General features: G+C 35.1%; 1 protein-coding gene across 1 annotated transcript; it reads left to right on the top strand.

Annotated features, from left to right (window-relative positions):
- The first annotated feature begins 721 nt into the window (after positions 1 to 721).
- Positions 722 to 25,878, top strand: LOC125647682 (ankyrin-1-like). The gene is made up of 8 exons (XM_048874456.2): positions 722 to 848; positions 12,712 to 12,789; positions 13,022 to 13,111; positions 13,542 to 13,791; positions 14,009 to 14,237; positions 14,502 to 14,583; positions 17,054 to 23,496; positions 25,402 to 25,878. The coding sequence occupies exons 3-7, from the start codon at positions 13,027 to 13,029 to the stop codon at positions 20,518 to 20,520; spliced, it is 4,113 nt and encodes a 1,370-aa protein (XP_048730413.2). The 5' UTR covers positions 722 to 848; positions 12,712 to 12,789; positions 13,022 to 13,026; the 3' UTR covers positions 20,521 to 23,496; positions 25,402 to 25,878.
- Positions 25,879 to 27,510: the final 1,632 nt, after the last annotated feature.

Raw genomic sequence — 27,510 nt, 5'->3', positions numbered from 1 at the left:
TGTTATGCGTATGATGAGTTTTTAAATCGAGGCAGGCTACTGACAAATACGTTTTTACAGGAGTCTAAACAGCCTCGATTGAAGTCAGCATTTCGCATATCCTATGGTCGTTATAACGATCTGATTTGCTAATACAATTAACCTGTCATTAAATCGAATACGGCCTGATGTGTTTTTATACTAATTGTTAGGCCAATATTTACATATTAATTTTAACTCCGTTTACCTGATCAAGACGGAGGGTTCACGGCGAATGTGACCAGTCACTAGGGGATGTTTATTCCTCTTAGTCACTTGATCCCACCTCTGGTGTGTCCTTGGATCAGTGTTTGACCTACTCTTAAATTCGTATTCTTTATAGGAATTGTGAGATTGATCGCTGTTTGTAAATCATTTTACTCATGATCAAGTCATAAATTAAATTGTTTATGGTGAGACACATAATTGTTTGTTTTATCACTTTACAGGTTGTCAGGAATTCCACTTGAGTGGTTTGGTGAAATGATAAAATGTTTACAGAAGTTAGATTGTATTCTGTTATAAAACACATCAGGTCAATATCATAATGTCAATCATATTTGTATCAAATACTGAAACGGGTTTTACGCGTGCAAATACCTTGTCCTCTTCAGATTTTAGTAACAGTATTCGACATTTGTCCATGGTTACCTGAAAATTTATTTCCTTAATAAAAAGGCAGGCCAGTCCACGTCTTATCTGTAGCTGCAAGTCGACCCTGTGCAGTATCGATTATTCTATCGAACTTCTTGCTAGTGTCTTCTACTTTTCATAAGAAGGAGTACTCTGATTTGAATAAGAGTTACACAGAACGACAACAAATTCCCAAGGTAACGTGACACTTGTCTATAAATAAGCATAGTTTGTTCTCCTAAATTTAATCTACTGAAACACATTATGAATGTTTATATGCTTGTAGACATGTCATTAGAAACTAATAATAAAATACGCTGCTAAAACATCTTGTAAAAGTATAACTTTTTGCATGTACTAAAAATGAAAACTTTGCGCAATACCGGACAGAGGAAACAACACCACTGTAATCTGGTACTGAAAGGGAACTTTTTGTTTAAATTCAAATTTAAAGATAATGCAATAGAACTCTCCCTTTTTCAAATAAAAATCAGCTGTACAAGATATTGATTCTGTAAAACGACAGCTGTATACAAGATATTGATTCTGTACAGAAAAGACGGTTGTACAAGATATTGATTGTGTACAGAAAAAACGGCTGTACAGGATATTGATTCTGTAAAACGATAGATGTACAAGATTTTGACATTGATATTGATAAAGTAAAGAAAAAGATATTGATTATGTAAAAGACAGATGAACAAGATACTGATTCTGTACGGTAAAGACGGCTGTACAAGTTATTGATTCTGCACAGAAAAGACAACTGTACAAGATATTGATTCTGAAAACGACGGCTGTACAATATATTGATTCTGTGAAAGGACGGCTGTACAATATATTGATTCTGTGAAAGGACAGCTGCACAAGATATTGATTCTGTAAAAAGACGGCTGTACAAGATATTGATTCTGTAAAAAGACGGCTGTACAAGACATTGATTCTGTAAAAAGACAACCGTACAAAATATTGATTCTGTAAAACGACAGATGTACAAAATATTGATTCTGTAAAAGGACAGATGTACAAGATATTGATTCCGTAGAAGACAGATATACAAGATATTTATTCTGTACAGAAAAGACGACTGTACAAGATATTGATTCTGTAAAACGACAGATGTACAAGATATTGATTCTGTACAGAAAAGATGACTGTAGAAGATATTGATTCTGTAAAAGGACGACTGTACAAGATATTGATTCTGTAAAAGGACAGATGTACAAGATATTGATTCTGTAAAAAGACACATGTACAAGATTTTGATATTGATATTGATAGAGTAAAGAAAAAGATATTGATTCTGTAAAAAGACGGCAGTACAAGATATTGATTCTGTAAACCGACGGTTGTACAAGATATTGATTCTGTAAAAGAACAGATGTACAAGATATTGATTCTGTACAAAAAAGACGTCTGTACAAGATATTGATTCTGTGAAAGGACAGATGTACAAGATTTTGATTCTGTAAAAAGACACATGTACAAGATTTTGATATTGATATTGATAAAGTAAAGAAAAAGATATTGATTCTGTAAAAAGACGGCTGTACAAGATATTGATTCTGTACAGAAAAGACGGCTGTACAAGAGATTGATTCTGTACAAGTTGCGTCTTGAAATAGATTATTGGCCACCAAAGCTAGTGACGCCGATACATGAGCGAAAAATTCTCGAATGGGACGTAAGGCAATGCACAAGTAAACAAATCGCCCGACAACAGCTTTTACATTAAGTTTGGAACAAAATTTTGAGGCTGAAATTTAGTCACCATTTGAAACAATTTCAAACGACATTCCAGACAGATATGAAGGATAGATGCAGTATCTATTCCAAATGCTTGTATAGAAACACCAATCTTGCTGGTATCTTCTGAATTTCTAGGATCTCTAGAACGTTTATCGATTCTTACAAGAATATGAGAGAATTTGTTTTATTTTATGTGTAGATAGAACATTTTCTCACCGTGGGGATCCGGGTTAGAATAGGTCTTCAGTACCCTCTTACTTGTCGTAAGAGGCGACTAAAAGGGGTGGTCCTTCGGATGAGACCGCGAAAAACGGAGTTCCGTGTCACACCAGGTGTGGCACGATAAAGATCCCTTTCTGCTTAAAGGCCATAAGCGCCGAGCATAGGCCTAAATTTTGCAACCCGTCACCGGCAGTGGTGACGTCTCCATATGAGTGAAATATTCTCGAGAGGGACGGTAAACAATATACAATCAATCAATCAATCATACGTTAGTGACGGCGTGTCACGTGGTTTATCTCTCGGAAATAAAGGGATGGCGGACAATTGTTTGTCAGTTGATACATTGCACTTCAGTTTATCTGAGAATGTGTCCTATAAACATAAATGTAAGGATACGCGTTAGAGTCACAATATTTACTTTAAACAACGAAGAAACAAAAGTATTTGACAAGTGTAAAGCAAGTATATTGAAACAAGACATTGATAAGCTTGAAGGAGTCCAAAGAAAAGCCATCCGTTTCATAAAAAGAGAATACAGAACTATAGAACCCTTTGTTAATGTATAAAAAGAGTCTCTTTTTATACATTAACAAAATGGCCTAGGAGCTGGAATTACAATCTCTCCAGACCAGAAGAACCATCTTACGACTCGTCATGTTATATAAGGTGGTTGAGGGGTTGTTACCGGGGCTACCACCACCAAATTTTGTAAACAAAACAAAACCAAGAAGACAAATTAAATCAAAACCTTTCGGAGACCGTGTAAACATAAACATTCTTTCAAGCCAAGTTAAGAACAACAACAAGTGCTTAGAAACAACTACAGCCAACACAAAACAATACATATCTTGATTCTTTGTGGACACCATTATCAAATGAAACCAGCTTGAAGACCATATAGTGTGCGTTAAATCTGTCGAGAAACTCAAGACCGCCCTCGACAGCCTGTGTCATTAAGATCAACATTAGCTGTCTCACCGTCGTTGAAAATCCAGCATTGGTAGCCTCGACGTACCCATACAGATACCGATGCCTAAATTTTGCAGCCTTTCACCGGCAATAGTGACGTCTCCATATGAGTGAAAAATTCTCGAGAGGGACGTTAAACAATATACAATTAAGGGAATGCAATTATACTGGAACGATTTGTTTGATATCATTCGCTACCCAGATGTGAGTGTAAGTAACGATAACTATGTGTTTTTGTGTCCCAATACAGTCATGTGCAAAAGCGCAACAGCGCTATCGCGCTTACACACAACACGCCGTTGTGCTATCATAAAACGCGCTCTAACACTAAAACAGATAACGCCGTCACTCTGTCACGCTAACACACAACACGCCGTGGCGCTAATGCACTAGTTAACACGCCCTTGTGCTATCGCTAACACACAACATGTACGCCGTCGCGCTGTTACACTAACACACAACATGTACGCCGTCGCGCTGTTACACTAACACACAATTCGCCGTGGCGCTAATGCACTACCACGCTCTCTCACTGTCACACCAACACAACACGTCGTCTCGCTATCCCGCTAATAACCAACACAACATGCCGTCTCGCTATCCCGCTAATCACCACACAACACGCCACCACACAACACGCTAATCACCACACAACACGCCGTCTCGCTATCCCGCTAATCACTACACAACACACCACCACACAACACGCTAATCACCACACAACACACCACCACACAACACGCTAATCACCACACAACACGCCGTCTCGCTATCCCGCTAATCACTACACAACACGTTGTCTCGCTATCCCGCTAATCACCACACCACACGCCGTCGCGATTTTGCATATTTCATTAAATACTCTTTGTGTTTGCGTAATAGTGCGACAGTGTGTTAGCGCGACGGCATGTTGCGTGTTACTAGCGTGATAGCTCACCGGGTTGTTACACGAGATGGTACATTTTAAAGCTAATAAATGAATAAAAAAACAGCAAAAAGCAACCAGAACGCGTTCATGTAGCTACGTTGCTTTAAAAACACATACTTAATATTGTTGAAAAAAGTAGTACGCCTTAGTACTTTCTTTGTGGTGAAACTGGACGATATCCTATGTATACAATACTTTTTTTTTTATCAGAATAGTCTTTTTTATGGACAAAGTCATAAAAAGCAGCGAAAGTGAGTTAAGAAGGTTTATTCTCATGTATCCAGAATCTTCTACAAAAGATCCCCCCCTCTCTCTCTCTCTCTCTCTGGCAAATCATAGATACACGGTGTATTACCAACTGAGTATTGAATATAAACGCTATTTAACATTGTAACCAAGCAAGTGAAGAAATGTATTTGTAAAATTTAGAACTAAAAACCATCACCTTTCTGTCGAAGTAGGCAGATGGAGTAATATAGAAAAAAGTAAGCGTTATTGTAGCTTGTGTAATCGTAATCAAATAAAACTGGACACGAATTTCATAATTCAGAAGGATTGTGTAAATTACAACGATAACTTTTAAACAGAGAATACTATATGCTTCAAGCATTAAGAAATTTGGTGGAATTCAAATATTGAAAATTATTAATATTGTCTGTTCTCCACATTTACTGGGTTTGATTATATCATGTTCTTGCATGCACATACATGTATTTAAATATGTTTTTCATTTACTCCATACACCATGCCATTATTTACTCGATGAGCCAACTGAATTGGACAGAGTGTTGACATAGACAAAACAACAGGCATATGATGGACGGAAATATTCACGTATTGTGATCAGTCATCCAAATTAACTTTGTTAAACAAAACTCTAATTCCACGTACGAGTACTCTTACCTTGATATTCAAAAGGCGTTAAAGTTCCTAAATGACAATATCTACGTAGTCTTTGGTGATCAAGTCTTCCAACACTTTGTCGGAATTCCTATGGACACGAATTGTGCTCATGTTTTCGTATTCTTACGAGGCAGAATTGATTCAAAACCTTCTTCATTAGAAGAATTTTAAAAATATCCTGCTGTGGCCTTCCACTCGAAATTTAGATATACCGAAGTTAAATCTATTATCAATACTCTAGTTTTCGTTCATATGTCGATTCGATATATCTCAATGAACTTAAAATAAAAGACACCACCGGGTCTTTCATATCTACTTCATACTTGGCTATTTTATCAGAAATATATGTTAATGGCAAACTAACGACTTAAGTTCATGGCAAATGGGATGACTTCAGATTCTCTATTGTCAACTTTCCATATTTATGTACCAATATTCCATCATCACCTGTATCTGGTGTTTATGTCTCTCAACTATCTCGATGCGCAAGAGCATGTTATGCGAATGATCAGTTTTTAAATCAAGGCAGGCTACTGACAAATACGTTTTTACAGGAGTCTAAACAGCCTCGATTGAAGTCAGCATTTCGCATATCCTATGGTCGTTATAACGATCTGATTTGCTGATACAACCTGTCATTAGATTGAATACTGTCTGATCTGTTTTTATACTAATTGTTAGGCCAATCTTTACATATTAATTTTAACTCCGTTTACCTGATCAAGACGGAGGGTTCACGGCGAATGTGACCAGTCACTAGGGGATATTTACTCCTCTTAGTCACTTGATCCCACCTCTGGTATGTCCTTGGATCAGTGTTTGACCTACTCTTAAATTCGTATTCTTTATAGGAATTGTGAGATTGATCGCAGTTTGTAAATCATTTTACTCATGATCAAGTCATAAATTAAATTGTTTATGGTGAGACACATAATTGTTTGTTTTATCACTTTATAGGTTGTCAGGAATTCCACTTGAGTGGTTTGGTGAAATGATAAAATGTTTACAGAAGTTAGATTGCATTCTATTATAAAACACATCAGGTCAATATCATAATGTCAATCATATTTGTATCAAATGCAATTCCAAACTACGCGGGTTTTACGCGTGCTTATACCATGTCCTCTTCAGATTTTAGTACCAGTATTCGACATTTGTCCATGGTTACCGGGAAATTTATTTCCATAATAAAATGGTAGATCAGTCCACGTCTTATCTGTAGTTGCAGGTTGACACTGTGCAGTATCGATTATTCTATCGAACTTCCTGCTAGTGTCTTCTACTTTTCATAAGAAGGAGTACTCTGATTTGAATAAGAGTTACACAGAACGACAAACAAGTTTTAAGGTAACGTGACACTTGTCTATAAATAAGCATAGTTTGTTCTCCTAAATTTAATATACTGAAACACATTATGAATGTTTATATGCTTGTAGACATGTCATTAGAAACTAATAATAAAACACCTTGCAAAAATATAACTGTTTACAGGTATTAAAAATTAAAACTTTGCTCAAGACCGAACAGAGGAAACAACATCACTGTAATCTGGTACTGAAAGTGAACTTCTCTTTTACATTCAAATTTAAAGATAATGCAATAGAACTCTCCTTTTTGAACCCCCCCCCCCCCCAGCTACACAAGATATTGATTCTGTAAAACAACAGCTGTACAAGATATTGATTCTGTACAGAATAGACAGTTGAAGAAGATATTGATTCTTCAATCTAATTGAAATTAGATCCTATGATCCGTTCATCTATTTTTGCAACACATAGTTGATTCTGTAAAAAAAACCCACAACAACAGCAACAACAGTTGTACAACATATTGATTCTTTAGAGAAAAGACAACTGTACAATATATTGATTCTGTATAGAAAAGACGGCTGTACAATATATTGATTCTGTAAAACGACACATGTACAACATATTGATTCTGTAAAACGACATATGTACAAGATATTGATTCTGTAAAAAGACAGATGTACGAGATATTGATTCTGTAAAAGGATAGATGTACAAGATTTTGATATTGATAAAGAAAAGAAAATTGATTGTGTAAAAAGACAGGTATTCAATATATTGATTATGTACAGAAAAGACAGCTGTGCAAGAAATTGATTCTGTACAGGTTGCGTCTTGAAATAGATTATTGGCCACCAAAAGTAGTGACGCCGATATATGATTGAAAAATACCTGAATTGGACGTAAGGCAATGCACAAGTAAATAAACCCCCCAACAACAGCCTTTACTTTCAGTTTGGAACAAAATTTTGAGGCTGAAATTTAGTCACCATTTGAAACAATTTCAACGAAATTCCAGCTCTAAAACTTCATAGTTATTTCGGATTTCAAACATTTTGGTTGAACATCACTGAAGAGACATTATTTGTCGAAATGCGCATCTGGTGCATCGAAATTGGTACCGTATAAGTTTTACATTATGACCCCTGTGTCGAGGCCTCTGCTGGTGGACTGTTAGTCCCCGAGGGTCTCTACAGCCCAGTAGCTAAGTACTTCGTTACTAGCTTGAAAATACGGATGTATATTTAATTGCTGTTATAAAATTTAGAAATTCATTTCAAAATTAAGGATTATCTCCCTCATGCATAGCTCTTATCCTTGGACGAATTTGGCTCCACTTTTTTGGCACGCTGTTTTTGGCTATATTTAGCTCTAAAACTTCATAGTTATTTTGGATTTCAAACATTTCGGTTGAGCATCACTGAAGAGACATTATTTGTCGAAATGCGCATCTGGTGCATCAAAATTGGTACCGTATTAGTTTTACAATATGAAGGATAGATGCAGTATCTATTCCAAATGAGTGTACAGAAACACCAATCTTGCTGGTATCCTCTGATTTTCTAGAATCTCTAGGACGTTTATCGATTCTTACAAGAATATGATAGAATCTTTTCATTTTATTTCTCGATAAAATTTTTTCTTACTGTGGGGATCCGGTTTAGAATAGGTCTGAGTACCCTCGTACTTGTCGCAAGAGGCGACTAAATGGGGGCGGTTCTGTGGATAAGATCCCAAAAACTGAGGTCCCGTGTCACAGAAGGGGTGGCAGGATAAAGATCCCTCTCTGCTTAAAGGCCATAAGCGGCGAGGATAGGCCTAAATTTTGCAGCCCTTCACAGGCAATGGTGACGTCTCCATATGAGTGGAATATTCTCGAGAGGGACGGTAAACAATATACAATCAATCATACGTTGATGACGGCGTGTCACGTGGTTTATCTCTCGGAAATAAAGGGATGGCGGACAAGTGATAGTCAGTTGATACAATGCACTTCAGTTTATCTGGGAATGTGTCCTATAAACATAAATGTAAGAATACGCGTTAGAGTCACAATATTTACTTTAAACAACGAAAAATCAAAAGTATTAGGCAAGTGTAAAGCAAGTATATTGAAATTATTTCTTTTTCATCAATTATTGGTATGTTGATACTAATTCTAAAATCATGAAATGATTGTGTCATAATTAATAGTCTTGCACCGTGTATTTCTATAGAAAAGATAATTTTTATCGAAGTTATTATTTTCAGATTGCAGTGGTTGATGTTTGTGCCTCTTCAACGAATTGTCCACAGATCTCCCATCCACTAAACAAACTCAGAAAAGTTTTGTTACTATAAATAGAGGCAGACAGACCAGGGGACTAATATCAGAATTAGTTACGAAAGCCTTCAAGAAAATATAGAATACAATGATGAATCTTTTCCTGTTTTATTTGTAAGCCTTCAAATCGCAGGGAACATAGTTTGTTTTGAGACTATAGTGAGTCTCGTACATAACCCTTGTGAGACATGGCCTCTCAAATTAGTGTATGTACCATGTCGTGTAGAACTGACACATTTCTGTGTAAAAGTTTACTTTAAGTAGTTTCTATAATTTCTGGACCATCTAGTGTCGCATATTGACATATCTTTCTTCTGTCTTGCATTATTGTCTTCCAACTCTTCCAAGAATGGACAGAATGCTCCTTGACGTTTAGTGTACTTAAGGAAAATTGTATAATCTTTTGGATTTCACCAACCGTGCTTTTTTCAGTCTAACAGAGGCCAGAAATTTAGGCAATGTACATTAAAATGAACAAATTCTGCCAATGGAGCAACTTGTTTTATTCTAGCCTTACTAACAGAAAACTTACCTTCCAGGTTTCCATGACTGCCGTTACACCGTCCTCTCATATTTTGAATCACATTCCTATAATCGTAATAATAATTCTATTGTCTTAACATACGAAACCTCACGGAAAATTCGTTAGTAAGAAACTCGATATCACTTGGTTATCTATTGTAGACACATTGACAGTTGATTATTTATTGTGGACACACTGACTGATGGTTATATATTGTAGACATACTGACAGTTGATTATTTATTGTAGACACACTGACAGTTGATTATTTATTGTAGACACACTGACAGTTGATTATTTATTGTAGACACACTGAATGGTTGTTATTTATTGTAGACACACTGACAGTTGATTATTTATTGTAGACACACTGACAGTTGATTATTTATTGTAGACACACTGACAGTTGATTATTTATTGTAGACACACTGACAGTTGATTATTTATTGTAGACACACTGAATGGTTGTTATTTATTGTAGACACACTGACAGTTGATTATTTATTGTAGACACACTGACTGGTGGTTATTTATTGTAGACACAATGGCAGTTGATTATTTATTGTAGACACAATGATAGTTGATTATTTATTGTAGACATACTGACAGTTGATTATTTATTTAAGACACAATGACAGATGGTTATTTATTGTAGACACAATGACAGTTGACTATTTATTGTAGACACACTGACAGTTGGTTATTTATTGTAGACACACTGACAGTTGATTATTTATTGTAGACACACTGGCAGTTGGTTATTTATTGTAGACAGAATGCCAGTTGGTTATTTATTGTAAACACAATGACAGTTGATTATATATTGTAGACACACTGAATGGTTGTTATTTATTGTAGACACACTGACAGTTGATTATTTATTGTAGACACAATGACAGTTGATTATTTATTGTAGACACACTGACTGGTGATTATTTATTGTAGACACACTGACTGGTGATTATTTATTGTAGACACACTGACTGGTGATTATTTATTGTAGACACATTGACAGGTGATTATTTATTGTAGACACACTGACAGTTCATTATTTATTTAAGACACAATGACAGTTGATTATATATTGTAGACACAATGACAGTTGATTATATATTGTAGACACACTGACAGTTGGTTATTTATTGTAGACACACTGACAGTTGGTTACTTATTGTAGACACTGATAGTTGGTTATTTATTGTAGACACATTGACAGTTGGTTATTTATTGTAGACACACTGACAGTTGGTTACTTATTGTAGACACTGATAGTTGGTTATTTATTGTAGACACATTGACAGTTGGTTATTTATTGTAGACACACTGACAGTTGGTTACTTATTGTAGACACTGATAGTTGGTTATTTATTGTAGACACATTGACAGTTGGTTATTTATTGTAGACACACTGACAGTTGGTTACTTATTGTAGACACTGATAGTTGGTTATTTATTGTAGACACATTGACAGTTGGTTACTTATTGTAGACACTGATAGTTGGTTATTTATTATAGACACATTGACAGATGGTTATTTATTGTAGACACAATGAGAGTTGGTTATTTATTGTAGACATACTGACAGTTGGTTACTTATTGTAGACACTGATAGTTGGTTATTTATTGTAGACACATTGACAGTTGGTTATTTATTGTAGACACACTAATAGTTGGTTATTTATTGTAGACACATTGACAGTTGCTTATTTATTGTAGATACACTGACAGGTGATTATTTATTGTAGACACATTGACAGTTGGTTATTTATTGTAGACACATTGACAGTTGGTTATTTATTGTAGACACACTAATAGTTGGTTATTTATTGTAGACACATTGACAGTTGATTATTTGTTGTAGATACACTGACAGGTGATTATTTATTGTGGACACATTGACAGTTGGTTATTTATTGTAGACACATTGACAGTTGGTTATTTATTGTAGACACACTAATAGTTGGTTATTTATTGTAGACACATTGACAGTTGATTATTTGTTGTAGATACACTGACAGGTGATTATTTATTGTGGACACATTGAGAGATGGTTATTTATTGTAGACATATTAACAGTTGGTTATTTATTGTAAACACATTGACAGTTGGTAATTTGTTGTAGATACATTGATAGTTGGTTATTTAATGTAGACACATTGACAGTTGGCTATTCATTGTAGACACATTGACAGTTGGTAATTTGTTATAGATACATTGATAGGTGATTATTTATTATAGACACATTGACAGGTGATTATTTATTGTAGACACACTGGCAGTTGGTTATTTATTGTAGACACATTAACAGTTGGTAATTTGTTGTAGATACATTGACAGATGGTTATTTATTGTAGACACAATGACAGTTGATTATTTATTGTAGACATAATGACAGTTGGTTATTTATTGTAGACACATTAACAGTTGGTAATTTATTGAAGACACATTGACAGTTGGTTCTTTATTGAAGACACATTAACAGTTGGTAATTTATTGTAGGCATACTGATAGTTGATTATTTATTGTAGACACATTGACATTTGATTATTTATTGTAGACACAATGACAGTTGATTATTTATTGTAGACACACTGACAGTTGATTATTTATTGTAGACACATTGACAGGTGACTATTTATTGTAGACACATTGACAGTTGATTATTTATTGTAGACACATTGACAGGTGACTATTTATTGTAGACACATTGACAGATGGTTATTTATTGTAGACACAATGACAGTTGATTATTTGTTGTAGACACACTGAGAGTTGATTATTTATTGTAGACACACTGACAGTTGATTATTTATTGTAGACACAATGACAGTTGATTATTTATTGTAGACACACTGACGGTTGATTATTTATTGTAGACACATTAACAGTTGGTTATTTGTTGTAGATACATTGACAGGTGATTATTTATTGTAGACACAATGACAGTTGATTATTTATTATAGACACACTGACAGTTGGTTATTTATTGTAGATACATTGACAGGTGATTATTTATTGTAGACACATTGACAGTTGATTATTTATTGTAGACACACTAATAGTTGGTTATTTATTGTAGACACACTGACAGTTGGTTATTTATTGTAGATACATTGACAGGTGATTATTTATTGTAGACACACTGACAGTTGATCATTCATTGCAGTGTGGTGACAGAATCGTTGCATTCATCTGCATTAAGACTACAATAACCGGTATTATTTCCTTCTTTTATAATATGTCTCTTTAATTGATATCCACAATCCGCTTTCAACTTAATCTAAATCAAATGATAAAAAATTATACAATACAATACTGCAAACTTTCCCCAAGCGAGAGATCCCCATTTCTAAAGAAAAAATGTCTTCAAATTTAGGTGTGTTGTTACATAGTAGTTACATAAATGGAATATATTCTTCTGATTGGAATTTCCTGTTTCTTATGCAGACACAATGTCAATATCCTCCACTTCAACGTTTGATCACCTTGAACAAGGATCATGTATCAGTGAAAGACCACAGGAGAGAGATTTACTGGGTATGAAACATTAATAAAAATATTAATGTATAAGTGCATTAAAAAAACTCCTAACTTTGCACAGAGTAGACAAAACCATTAAACTACAGTTATGCAAAATAAGATTTCGAATACTATTAATCGCTTTTATTTGCGAGACCTTTTGGCGTGGAGACAATCATTTATTTATTCACGAGACATTACTATTATTTTTTTTAAGATAATTTCTCTGTATGTAAGAGTTTATTAGCGAGAAGTATGTTTTTGCGTTTCACTAGTCTCGAGATTTTACGCGTAAATAATATTCTCGCTAATAAATTTGGGTTACATTGCTATCGGTAAGAATGATGTGTATATTGGTGGTGTGTTTCGTGGTAATTATACTGGATGGTCCATGTGAACCCCAAACAACAAAATTAATATTGCAGTAGACCTGTATTCTTTCTTGCAGAAATTGATGTTAAACATATCCCAGACCAGCATGCTAATTTTGCACGTGTGTGTCGCGCAGTTATCGAGGTTCTCACTGTCGTGATGGTAACCGTTCTTGAGAAACATTTTAGCCCCAAGAACATTTCTGCTGAGTTAAACAAGCGCTCAAGGCACAATCTGAACAAAGAACAGTGGGATATGATAAAGACAGCAAGCATCAAGAATACTTTTGAAGGTTTTGATATACCTTTGGCATACCATATTTTGAGGTATGTATATGTATTTATTTTATTGCTAACCAGTAAGGGAATATGCTATGATTGACATAATTGAATATTCCTGGTAGAGAACATGACACAGAAAGGTGCAGTATTAATTTCGGGGTCCTCTAGCAGACTATATAGGTCCTGACTGCCTGTGTGTTTGGTCATTGTACTTCTTTATACATGTATCTTATCCTGCTGAACGGTTCTATTACATTTCAAGGAATAGTGCTAAAATTCGGCGACCACATAATGATTGGGGAAATGAACCAGATGCAGACGACACTAAGCTTGCAGACGATATCGAGAGAATCAGAATATATAGAAATAGATTCTATGGTCATACATCGCGCTCAGAATTGTCGGATTCACAATTTGAGCAAATTTGGAGAGAGTTTAAGGACATTTTGTGTCGGATGGATAAAGAATTCCCGAGGAAAGAATTTGAAAAGGTAGATTTTATCAATTGATATCATCCACACTGAGCACGGTTAGAATTCATCTGTCCTGTCAACATCTGCAATAATTTGGGATACACTTTTATAAGTCCACCTGGAATAGGAATGTGTTTGTTAAACATTGATCATTTACTTAATGTTGTCCCTAATGAGTTTAACTCGCTAACTACAGAACAAGATGTGTAGCATCCAATGTATCATTAGACGATGTAGTACGTAATAGACAGTTTAAGAGGAATAAAATATTCCATTTTTCAGAAATTGAACGAATTGAAGCACTGTCCAATGGATAAAAAATTGGAACATGAAAATAAAAGGCTTAAAACCCGTACTAGGCAAGGTATGTGAAAGATATTTTGATATCAGAATTATAGGATTAATAGCTCTGAAATCACAATTTTGACAACACCTTCCAAAAGCAACTTTCATGGTAATGGCTATCTTACATGTATGTAGCAGTCCAAGTAAGATTTTTTGCAGAGGATAGTTTTTAACGAAATGGCTACAAATGAATTGTTTTTAAAAAAAATATTTTGTTCTCAATTGTACATGTGCATTTTGTATCATAAGTATAACTGCAGGTTATATACACTGTGAATCTTCATTTAGGTACATGTATTACTAAAAGGACATAAAACAACCCCTATGCAAGTCTAGTAGAACACGATAGAAATTATGTCAATTTCTTTTGATGCGCAAAATGTATATTTAGAATCGTGATTATTATCGACAGGGGATGCTTACTCCTCCTAGGCACCTGATCCCACCTCTGGTGTATCCAGGGGTCCGTGTTTGCCCAACTATCTATTTTGTATTGCTTATAGGAGATTATGAGATTGATTACCGTTCGTTATCTTCACCTTTCATTTTCATGACGAACACCTGTGGCACTATAAAACATCAAGAATATCTATCAGTATGCTTCTTTGCGATGAAAAGGTGAAGATAACGAACAATGATCAATTGCAATCTCATAAATCTATAAGGAATACAAATTAAAGAGTTGGACAAACACGAAGCCCTGGACATACCAGAGGTGGGATCAGTTGTCTAGGAGGAGTCCACATTCCCTGTTTACCGGTCACAACCGCTATAAGTCCCATATTTTGACGAGGTAAACGGACTGATAGAGCGTTCGCTTCGCAACTGGGAGGTTGGGAGTCCGAGCTTCACTCGTGTCATATGTCAAACCTAAGATAGTGATTTCTCCTTCGCTAAACGCTCTGCATCTATTGGATATAACCTTAAAACGGAGATCCTGTGTACCGGCAGGCGTTGGCAAAGTTAAAGAACCCCAATGGCTACGACCTTGAACGCTACCCAAAGGTCTAAATTTGTGTACTTCACCTACAACTGGTGAAGTCTGATTATGAATGAAAAATTCTCGACAGGACAAAAATCAAACTAACAAACCCAAATCAAAAGCCTTAGGACAATTGCTAAGCGACGGTGAAAGCAAGAGTGTTATGTTTAAAACATTTCTCAAGAATTGCTGAATAAAAAAGAGAAATGGTATATGTTAAATTCGTTTTATATTAGCTACAATAACGTGGCACTCTCCGATTGTTTTTTGTGGGAGAGGGCTACAACTCCTTAGGATCTCCGTAATGGTGCAAATGCGGGAGTGATTCACTCCCGCAACATTTTCGATCAGTCTAAACATTTGCCGACTTTCTTTACGTAAATGAAAGGACATTCTATGTTTCGTAGTCAATATATTTTACAACCTGCAATGCAACTTACGATTTGTGAGGCTCTATTCTATCGTTTTTAACAATTTCGATACATTCCAATTTCTCGATTCATATTTGAGCGCCATGTTTGATGTACTGAAGTTTCAATTTCCGATTGTCTAGTTATTTGCATATGCCATATAAAGTAGTATTTACATCAATGGTCGAGTACGGAGGTGAAAGCTATTTCGTTGGTATTGAAAAGGTTTAAATCTAACACCAAGTTAAAAAACGAACAGAAGAGTGTAAATTCTTTCTGCAACCACATGATTTTCCATTCTTTGTCGGAATGGCTCGAGTAACTACATTTTCGCGCTGATTGTCAATGTTAAGATTTTTCAGTTGATACACCTACGAGATCTTGCGATAACAAACATGGCGGAGCAGACGATAAATTTTGCGTGCGGTACATGATATTTAATGAATAGCACCTTTATTAGACATGCCCGAGCACAAAGTTGGTACTCCTTTTGGTGTAAACAACATTTGGGACTAATACACGGAACTTATCGGTTATTCATTAAATCATTTTGCACCATTGCGGAGATCTTATGGAATTGTAGACCCATCCCGAAAACGTCAGAATAAAAAAATAGGATAGGGCTACATTATTGCAGCTAGTTTTATACTGTACAGGTAAACAATTGTATTCAGGTTTACAAGAGGCATTTTAAATTTTACAAAGATAAAGTTAGCCAACTTTAACCAACAGCATATACAAACATTTCCATGTCGTAACGGTTTTGCCTGTGTTAGCCTGGGTCGGGAAGGGCTAGTATGATTTAAATTATGAATATATTCATTTAGGAAAAGAAGTGTGCAAAGCAAAATTTTCTACATATCGTGAATATCAATACCTCTCTTATCAGGGGTTTTCAGCCCGATTATTTTGCACATGGCAGTGTTACATTGCATCTTGTAACTATTTACATTTTAAAGTTGTCTATTGATTGTACTTCACTGTCTAAAAATGACTTAATATGCGACATACGATATTAAAAAAGTGGTGTAAAACCATTCTCCTTTTACGATTATACAAATTGTGTTCTTAAGCCTTAAATGAAACTTTTAAATTAGTTTTGCAGGAAAAAATCTTAAAGGATTCGCAGACGCTTGATAAAAGATTCGTGTCATCTCGAGCTTTCTCGGAAGTAAAGAGAAGAATACAGACTAGAAACTTTATCAACATTGTCGGTAATTCCGGGAGTGGCAAAACATTCATGGCTAATCACATTGGATTAATGTATCGACGAAAAGGATGGAAACTTACATTCTTAGAAGACATACAAGGATTAGCATTATATGATGATACAGATTTATTAGAGGATGTTCATCAAATATTCATCCTGAATGATCCACTGGGAAGAGATCAGGTTGATATTCTACAGTATCACAGTTGGAAGGCATCTGAAAATTTGGTAAGATCACGACTGTTAAATGAAACTACAAAGATCCTAGTGACTTGTAGGAAAAACTTGGTTAAAGAAAATGCCATATGTGACACATTATTGGGCGATCCTGAATATATGGTAGACATTGAAAGCGAGGAATGTACTCTAACCAAAGAAGAAAAAGAAAAAATACTAGCTCAGTATACGAACATATCGATTATACCAGATGAAGACCTGGAACAAATTTTGCGGTGCAACATGTACTTTCCACTTCTATGTAGGCTATTTGGGCAAAATGAGGAATATAAATCGCTAGGTAAGTGCTTCTTTGATTCGCCACGAACTTGGGTTAGAAAACAAATCCAGTGGTACAGAGAAAGAGACACGTTGAAATACATGTCGCTTGTATTGCTCGTCATCTACAACAATAGTTTGGAATTGAGCACTTTGGAAGATATAAATCATGAAGATTTTCAACAAATATGCGAATGGTGTATATTGCCCACAACAACAACAAAAACCGATGTTATGGAAAACTTGAAGCTGCTGGAGGGAATATTTCTCAAGAAAGTTAATGAAAAATATATGTTCTTGCATGATTTTGTTTCGGAAGTAACAGCATGCTTGTTTGGAGAGGAGCATCCCAAAGAAATGATTCGATATTGTGACATTTCTTTTCTCGGAAGAAATATCAGAATATCTCATTCTCCCACTGATTCAGCAAAGACGAGTTCTGTCGTTCATCTGGAAGAAAAGTACAAGGTAGATCTTATCGATCGATTTCTGTCCTCAATTCAACAAGAAAAAATTCTAGAGGTTTTTGTTGGCCGAAGTTTGGAAAATGTCGTTTTAGCTGACGAGTTTAATCTTCGATTGCAGCATTTTTCTGACGAGGATATTTCCCGTCAATTTTGTATGGCAGAGGTAGAGACCAACCATATTGAAGACGTGACTGAAAATGACACTAAATTGTATTTTTCTAAATTAACCATGCTATCAATGAATAACAGAGTGTCCGCATTGATTTTAATTTCCATTTTTGCTCATAACAAGATTTTTGAATACATTTTTCAAAGAATGATTCGGTTAGAGACCTCAAAGACGGAATTACGACGCCAGAGATTATTTCCAATGATTTGCGCCAATGGAAATAACAACATTGCTGTTTACGCAATTCAAAATCTAGGTGAAGAGATCGTTAACGTGTTCTGGGGTGAGACACAGAAATATCATTCTCTGCATATTGCTGCCACTTTTAACAACCTTGAGATGATAACACTTTTAGTAGAAAGAAATATCGATATTGATATTTCATCATCTAATGGAAGGACTCCTTTATCGTTAGCGGCTTCCAGTGGATATGTAGAGCGGGAGACACAAAATTCTGTGCGTGTTTTACTATCCCACGGTGCGAACGTCAATAAACAAGGTGATGATGGAGGTAGTCCTTTATTCTTTGCCTGCCAAGAAGGACATATCTCTATCGTCAAAGTTTTAGTAGAAAATGGAGCAGATATTAATATACCAGAAAGGAATGGTGTCAGCCCCCTCTTTATTGCTGCTCAGGAGGGAAAAACAGATGTGGTATCATTCCTGCTGTCAAAAGGAGGAGTAAATGTAAATGGAAGCAATATTGATGGAGAAACACCTTTACATGTTGCTGCACTTGTGGATAGCGAACTTATTTCTCGGTTATTACTTGTTCATGGTGCTGATGTAAATGCTACATCTAAGGATAAAACAAGTCCATTAATGATTGCCTGCCAGAAAGGAAATTTGAAAATTGTGGAATGTTTACTGGAGAAAAGAGCTAACATTAACGAACAATCCTCGTCTGGATGTACACCTCTGCTTCTGGCGGTGCAGATGGGTCATACAGATATTGTGAAATCTCTGTTGAAGTCCCAAGCAGATGTTAACTTAAGTGACTATGAATATAGAAGTCCATTATTTGTAGCTTGTCAAGAGGGTTATTTTGATATTGTAGTACAGTTGTTCGCATATGAAAAGAAACCTGAGATCGATATCATCACCAACGATGAAGACACACCCTTAATTATCGCTTCGAAAAGAGGTCATGAAAAGATAGTTGAATATTTACTCAAACATAATGAAACCGAATTCAAGGTTGATGTTAATTCCTGTGACATATACGGAGAAACATCCTTGATGCTGGCCGCAAAGCTTGGATACACAAAAGTGGTTGTACATATTATAAATCGCGAGGCGGACGACCGATTAAAAAACAACGATGATAAAACCGCCTTGTACATGGCTGCGGAACGAAAGCAAGATATTGTGCTGAAACAGCTTTTAGAGTTTAGTACCGTCACTGTGAATGAACCACGCGCATGTGATGGCATGACTCCTTTGATGGTGTCGTCGAAAAATGGACATATCAGCACGGTTGAGATTTTGTTGACTTATGGAGCTGATGTTAACCAATGTAATAGGGATGGACAGAACGCCTTCCTCTTAGCACTGGAGGAATTGCATATCGAACTTGTGTTTTATCTTCTTTATAATTACAACCCAAATGTGAACAAAACTTTGAGAGACGGGACCAATCCACTATACAAAGCGTCATATTTTGGAGACAACAGCTTAGTTTTATTAATTCTCTCAAAAGGAGCGGAAATTAACCGAACAACTAGTAAAGGAGCAAGCGCCTTATTTGTAGCAGCTCAGGAAGGACATACTGAAGTTGTGAGAGAGCTTCTTAAAAACAAAGCCGACGTGGATTTGAGTAGAAATGGCAATGTTACTCCATTACACATAGCCGCAAGAAGAGGAAGAAACAGCGTTGTGGAATTACTCTTAGAACACCATGCCGAGGTAAATATAACGGACAGACATGGCTTCACTCCTCTTATGACAGCTTGTTTAGGCGGACATTACCCTATAGTTGATACATTACTACAAAACGGTGCCAGTGTGAATCCTCGTAAATTGGATGGGAAAACGTCATTGTTTCTTGTATCAGAAAAGGGATTTGAGGAAATTGTTCGTCTTTTAATTGAACACGGTGCTGATGTTAATATATGTAATGAGAACAGCGAAAGTCCTTTATATGTGGCAAAGAGAAAACGACACGGCCGGGTGGTGGAAATTCTTTGCAAATATACGAATGTAACCCACTGTACTAAATTTTAAACGTTTAGTTAGTACAGGTGTTGTCCGAAGTGAACTATGCAAAGAAAATGGTATATCAATTAACAGCTGATACCAAAATGTACTTGTTAAAGTTTGTCGTTACAAAAGACATTTTTTTAATTCATACAAAATCTTTGAAAAAGAATATTCATAATTGCATTGTGTATAACTGCTACCTTTTCATATGTCTCAAATTCATTTTCGGGGATGGTGTATTTGTAAACTTCGGATTGTTGTTTTTATGAAGAATGTTCAAAGATTTTTAAAACAATATCTGCATCTTCCCAAAAAGAAAGCATTGTTTACCTATCATCTTAAGGTGGATCGATCCTCATGTGACTTATCAATAATAATGGTTAAAAGTGCAAAAACTGTATTAATTTCCATTCAATATAGTTAAATTTAAACAATAACCTAAGAAAATGTGTATGTTGCCATATTTTTAAAGATGTCAGACATAAAAAACGAAAGTATATATTAACATAAGAAAATCACACATTTTCGTTGTACAGAATAATTAAAATAAATAAAAACTTGAAATGACACATTTTAAATGTCAACAGTTAAAAAAAAAACCTGTTACTTCATAAATATGTATAAATTAATTGTTGTTATTAGGGAAATCATGTATAATAGACATGCTGTAGAAGAAATACCAACATAGGAATTATTGCCCTTGACAACATTTTTTTAATTATAAAGAATTGATTATCTATTGAAAATATACACTTTTTCAATATCAATAGTTTACCAATTTTTTTTATTTTATGCAGTGAATAAAATTTCTCTGAAGATATATTTCTATCATGCGCAAAGTTTAATTTGCAAAACTTATGACATCACACGAGGATCGATTAACCTTAAGTTGTACGATAGGAAAAGTTTGATACGTCGCAGTGAAATGTAAGCATCATGGGTTCATTCTGCAGGTTAACATCACTTAAGGATTAAAAAATAATATGCATTTTTTAAAAAAAATTGCAACCACTTCTTAATAAACTCGAACATAATCGGTAATATTGATTAATGGGTGATATACTGAATATGGACAAAGATGCATTATTTATATGTATGTATGAAAATAACGAACAGTGATCAATCTCATAATTCCTGTAAGAATACAAAATTTAGAGTAGGGCAAACATGGACCCCTGGACACACCAGAGGTGGGATTAGGTACTTAAAAAGATGTAAACATACATGTACCCTGTTGACTAGTCATGAGCCCTATATTTTGATCAGGGAAGGCCATTCCAAGTTTTTTTTATGTTTAGCGTCCACCCTAGAATCAAAATCATATCTCTCTCACAAATCGGTAGAAAAAACACACTCAACATTTTTAGTGTAATAATAGAATTATTATCAAGAATTGAGTGATTTCTCCATAAACAACTTTTGATCATGATCAATCAATGCACTTTTTCCAACCGGAATTGAACTACATGTATCTGTTTGTTGTATTTTGTTCTGTCATTGTTCTCTCTTTGTTATATAACACATCAAAGAGAGAATGCAAACTAATAGACCATGTCTGAGACGAAGGGATACGTATAACAGGCACATATATCATTTGTAATTGTTTGGAAAATAGTGATTTCCTCATTCAGAAAACCTAAACTTTCTGCTTGTAAGATTTTAGTGATAAAGTATTTTTAATTGCCAGTCTCCCCTGATTACTGAATCTAGACCAAACCGAGTTCTCCCTGACCCTCAAATCATTTTGAAAAAAAACCCACTCTTGCTTGTTCAATTTCTTTTTCATTTCTTAAATCATATACCCTGAATAATGCACGATTACTCTTAAATGTATCAATACAACCAATTACAATCATCTCAAAAATTCTCGAGCGGGACGTTAAACAATATAAAATCACCCAATTAGATGAACTGCGCATATTTTAAAACTGAATGCGGTTTTCACACTACTACCCCTCCTCAGTACTTGCCATACATCTATTTAAAATATGTAGGTATTTATTACAATTTCAAATTACATCATATACGCCAAAGAGAGAGCGAGAGAGTGAACAGCATGGTCACCATGTGTATTCTAGTGTTTTACGATTTCGGTCCTAATTAAAATTAGATACCGAGGGTACGTGATTTTTTCTGATGAATGTGTTTTTTATTATTATTTCTATACCTTAAAACCAATCCGTCCACGGACGTTATACATAGAAAAAAACTTGGAATGGCCTAAACAGCAATCCGTAGTCAGAATCAGTGTTCCAAGAACGCCTAGTAATCGGTATGAAAAACGTGAAACAGCATTCAACTTGACAAAGAGCTGCATCTGTAAATTATATCGTTATAATGACCATAAAACTCGCAAAATACTGAATTTAAACAAACTGTAGAAACCCCTCTAACATCACCTTATTTGTCAGTAGCCTGTCTGGATTTAAAAACTTATAATTTACATTACATGTTCTTGCGTATCGAATCAGTTGAGAGATATAAACACCATATGCAGGTGATAATGGAATATTGCTACATAAATATGGGATAGAGAAACTGAAATCATCCCGTTTGTCATAATGATGAGTTGTTATTTTACTGTTAACATCTATGTTCAATAAAATACCCATGACTCTGTGGTGATCTATTTTTATTTCGAATTCACTGGGATATACCAAATCGACATTTCAGTGAAAACTGTGAAGGAGTTCTGAAGCTATCAGAGTGTTCAGAAGTATTGAAAATTATGAAAAACAATAAATGACCTGGCTCGGATGGTTTTACAGTAGAGTTCTATAATTTTTTGGAGGAACCTGAGGGGTATTTGTTTGTCATTCTTTGAATGAAGCATATCTTACAGAACAGATGTCTACATTACAATCCCAAAAGAATGGAATAATAACTTGCAGTCCAAAAGAGGAAAAAGATGGGCGTAATACGAAAAACTGGCGACCTATCACTTTACTTAATGTGAACTATAAGATAGTTTCCTGTGTTATAGCCAACCACATTAAAAAGGTACTGAATGACATAATAAGTGACACTCAAAAGGGATTTATAAAGGGCAGATTCATTGGTGAAAATACTCATTTTCTATATGACCTTATATTAACTATCTAAGAAAAGAGAAACAGTTTGGACTGCTCCTTCTATTAGATTTTGAAAAGGCTTTTCACTCGTTGGGATGGGATTTTATTGTCAAATGATTTCTTGCATTTTATTCATCCAGCACTAGCTGTGTAATAAATAATGGCCATTTCTCAGAATTGTTTAGCCTTGAGAGGGGTTGCAGACAGGGTGATCCTTTGGATCCATATCTTTTTACTATAACAGTAGAGTTACTAGCAATTTCACTCAAAGAAAATGTAAATATTAAGGTTATAACTATTGGTGGGGAAGACAATAAATTGAGGCAATATGCAGATGACTCACTATTAGATGGAAGCGAATATTCTCTAGAAGAATCAATGAGTGTTATTGACAAGTTTGGTGGTATCTCAGCCCTGAAACTTAATATTACAAAACCACAAGCAGTGTGGATTGGCAGTAGAACCGGTTAGTTGAGACTTTGTGTCCTGATTTGCAAATATACTGCGGTAAAAACAGTTCTAAACTTTTGGAATAAATTTTACCAAAAACCTTGAAGATATGATAACCTGTAATTATCAATCCAAAATTACTTCAATTAAAAGGTTATTAGGATCATGGGCAAACAGAGACTTAACACCTATTGGGTGAATAACAATCATTAAAAAGTTAGCACTGCCTAAGCTGATACACTTATTTTCTGCCTTGTCAGACCCTCCAAAGAATATTTTGGATGAAATAAATAAAATATTTTTCAAATTTATTTGGGGATATAAGACAGGAAAGGTAAACAGAAATACATTCATTGGTAGTTATGATGATGGAGGGTTAAACATGGTTCACCTACCCTCTTTCTTTTCATACATCAAATTAAAATGAGTTAATAGGTACCTGACAAAATATGAAGGTGCTTAGCAGCATTTGTTGCGTTGCATTTTTAATCTTAAGAATATAGATTTTATTTTTTATTTATCAGACGAAAAACTCCAAGAGTTTGTGGGTTTTTTGTTGCTTTTTTTAAAATATAGATTATGATTTTTGGAGAGATGTTATTAAAGCACTAGTAAAGGTTAAGAAAAGTCCTGAACATGTATCAACCTACTTGTGCTTAGATATTAGAAACATTTGTAGTGTAGAAAAGTGGGCATTCTATACAAAATGGGTTGATAATGATATTAAAAACTTAGAGGACCTGGTGTCTGAACATGGAAACATTAGATGTTTTAATGAAATAAAAGGAGTACTTGGTACTAATAACCTTTTAGACTATTTTCATGTAATATAAAAAATACCATCACAAGTCAAAAGAGATATTATTGCATTGAAAGAAGGTAGAATTCATGAAAATAATGAACATATTTAAATATTCATTGTACACTTTTTTTTGTCAACATGCAATGTTAAATATTTATATCAAATCTTGAAAGGAAAGGAGTTTATAGCCCCAATCTCTAAAAAGGAAAAGTGGGAAACTTTACTAGATGAACCCATTTCAGGAAAAGACTGGAAATGTTATTTTGCAAATGCATCTTTATGTACAAAAGAAACAAAATAATTTACTTTCAATACTGAATACTAATGAATTACAATACTACCAACTCCTTTCTTTACAAAATAAAATTTGTGTACATTTTGTAATTGTGAAGCAGAAACAATAATTCACATATTCTATGATTGTGTATATGTCAACTTATTTTGGAATGATTTTGAGCAATGGTTCGATGCAATTGAAAATGGTTATAAAATTTTAAGAATAGTCTTACTTGGTAATACAGAAGGAAGCTGTTTAGAAAATTTTCTTTTATTAGTATTAAAAAAGGTAATATATTATTTCAGATCACAAGGAATCAGGCCAAAATTTTCTGAGGCAGTGAATTTATTTAAGTACTACAGAAAAATAAAAAAAATAAAAAAAAAATGCTGTGAAAATGTGTTTCAATGCAAATCCAAAATATTTAGTAAATGGTCAATATAAGATTTTGTTTATAACAAGTGATGAAAAAACCAAAGCTTTATAGGTTATATTTGTTGTTATTACTTTTAGTATTATTTTGTTGATATGTATATTTTCAATTCTTTTAAATTATGCCTAGCTGTCAAATACTACTTTATGTAGAAATTGTTTTTGTATGGAAGATATTGTATGCATGTGTGTGATTTTGTGTGTGAGATCATCTATGTAGATGTAATTGTAAATGTCTAAGAATAAGCATGATAAAAAAAAGACTTTTCAGTTCAGATTTCTGAAAAGTTTGGTTCAATATTTTGATACAGTAATAAATGCCTTTATACTTATAAACTAATCATAATATATCTTTTACTTTATTTGTGCTGTCAATGTAATATCTCATCGCAGCTGAATTTTGAAATCTGTAGTTTTCCAAACTAATTTGATGTTGTTTATATTATTTTACCTGAGGATATGTGATATTGTTGTGTTTGCCCGGATGCATAAACACTCTATTACACATTTCCACAGAACTACAAACGTAAGAGTTAACTAAGATTTTAGCTCATTTCAGGTGTCGTTATTTCGAGGGGTGCTCATCTATCTCAGTATTCGCGTCCTACTTGCATTGATATTTCATCCCAGGCACCTACGCCCATACATATCACACAGCCGACATGCCTGCTATTACGGCTCACTGCCTTACCCTGGGCGCTAGCAATATTCTCTACACAGCCCACACACTTAGGTTACTAAGGCACTTTAGCTACAACTCCGCTGGATAACATACCTATTCGTGCGTCGAACTCCAAAACGAATGGCACCACCCGATAGAGCATCAAATTTCCTGTCGATTGAGTGTTTCAAGTACGAAATTCCCCCTAAAATAAAGAAAATACGATCAATCAAAGAAAGCCACCCAATTCCTCCTAGTTACCATTGTTCGCACATCTAAGAGACGACTGTGACGTCACAATAGAAAAGCTCCATTGTTGTCACTTATTTTCAATTAAACGCCTAAAACTCATTTATGAAAAGATTTTCACGCGGTTTTCGGCTATGGCATCAGTTAGCAGGCTTCTGTGCACCGGGCGAATCCAGTCAGATCTCTTTGTCACTTCAAACAGCGTTAAAATTAAGGCCCCGATTTTACCTCATTTCCGGTGTCGTAATTCCGGGGCGTGCTCATCTATCTCAATTATCTCGGCATTCGCGTCCTACTTAAATTGATATTTCCTCCCAGGCACCTACGCCCATACATACCACATCAGCTCACATGCCTGCTTTTACGGCTCACTGCCTTCCCCTGGGCGCTAGCAATATTCTCTACACAGCCCACACACTTAGGTTACTAAGGCACTTTAGCTACAACTCCGCTGGATAACATACCTATTCGTGCGTCGAGCCCCAAAACGAATGGCACCACCCGATAGAGCATCAAATTTCCTGTCGATTGAGTGTTTCAAGTATGAAATTCCCCCTAAAATAAAGAAAATACGATCAATCAAAGAAAGCCACCCAATTCCTCCTAGTTACCATTGTTCGCACATCTAAGAGACGACTGTGACGTCACAATACAAAAGTTCCATTGTTGTCACTTATTTTCAATTAAACGCCTAAAACTCATTTATGAAAAGATTTTCACGCGGTTTTCGGCTATGGCATCGGTTAGCAGGCTTCTGTGCACCGGGCGAATCCAGTCGGATCTCTTTGTCACTTCAAACAGCGTTAAAATCAAGGCCCCGATTTTAGCTCATTTCCGCTGTCGTAATTGCGGGGGGTGCTCATCTATCTCAATTATCTCGGCTTTGGCGTCCTACTTAAATTGATATTTCCTCCCAGGCACCTACGCCCATACATACCACGCAGCTCACATGCCTGCTTTTACGGCTCACTGCCTTCCCCTGGGCGCTAGCAATATTCTCTACACAGCCCACACACTTAGGTTACTAAGGCACTTTAGCTACAACTCCGCTGGATAACATACCTATTCGTGT

Source organism: Ostrea edulis, chromosome 6 (assembly GCF_947568905.1).
Source record: "Ostrea edulis chromosome 6, xbOstEdul1.1, whole genome shotgun sequence".
NCBI lineage: Eukaryota > Metazoa > Mollusca > Bivalvia > Ostreida > Ostreidae > Ostrea > Ostrea edulis.
This window is presented reverse-complemented; position numbering and strand designations above follow the sequence as displayed.

Bases quoted from the DNA above. Each gene is read 5' to 3' on its own strand.
- LOC125647682 (XM_048874456.2), top strand. From the start codon at position 13,027: ATGTCAATATCCTCCACTTCAACGTTTGATCACCTTGAACAAGGATCA. The intron at 13,112-13,541 runs GTATGAAACATT...TCTTTCTTGCAG, and splicing joins ACAGGAGAGAGATTTACTGG to AAATTGATGTTAAACATATC. The intron at 14,238-14,501 runs GTAGATTTTATC...TCCATTTTTCAG, and splicing joins CGAGGAAAGAATTTGAAAAG to AAATTGAACGAATTGAAGCA.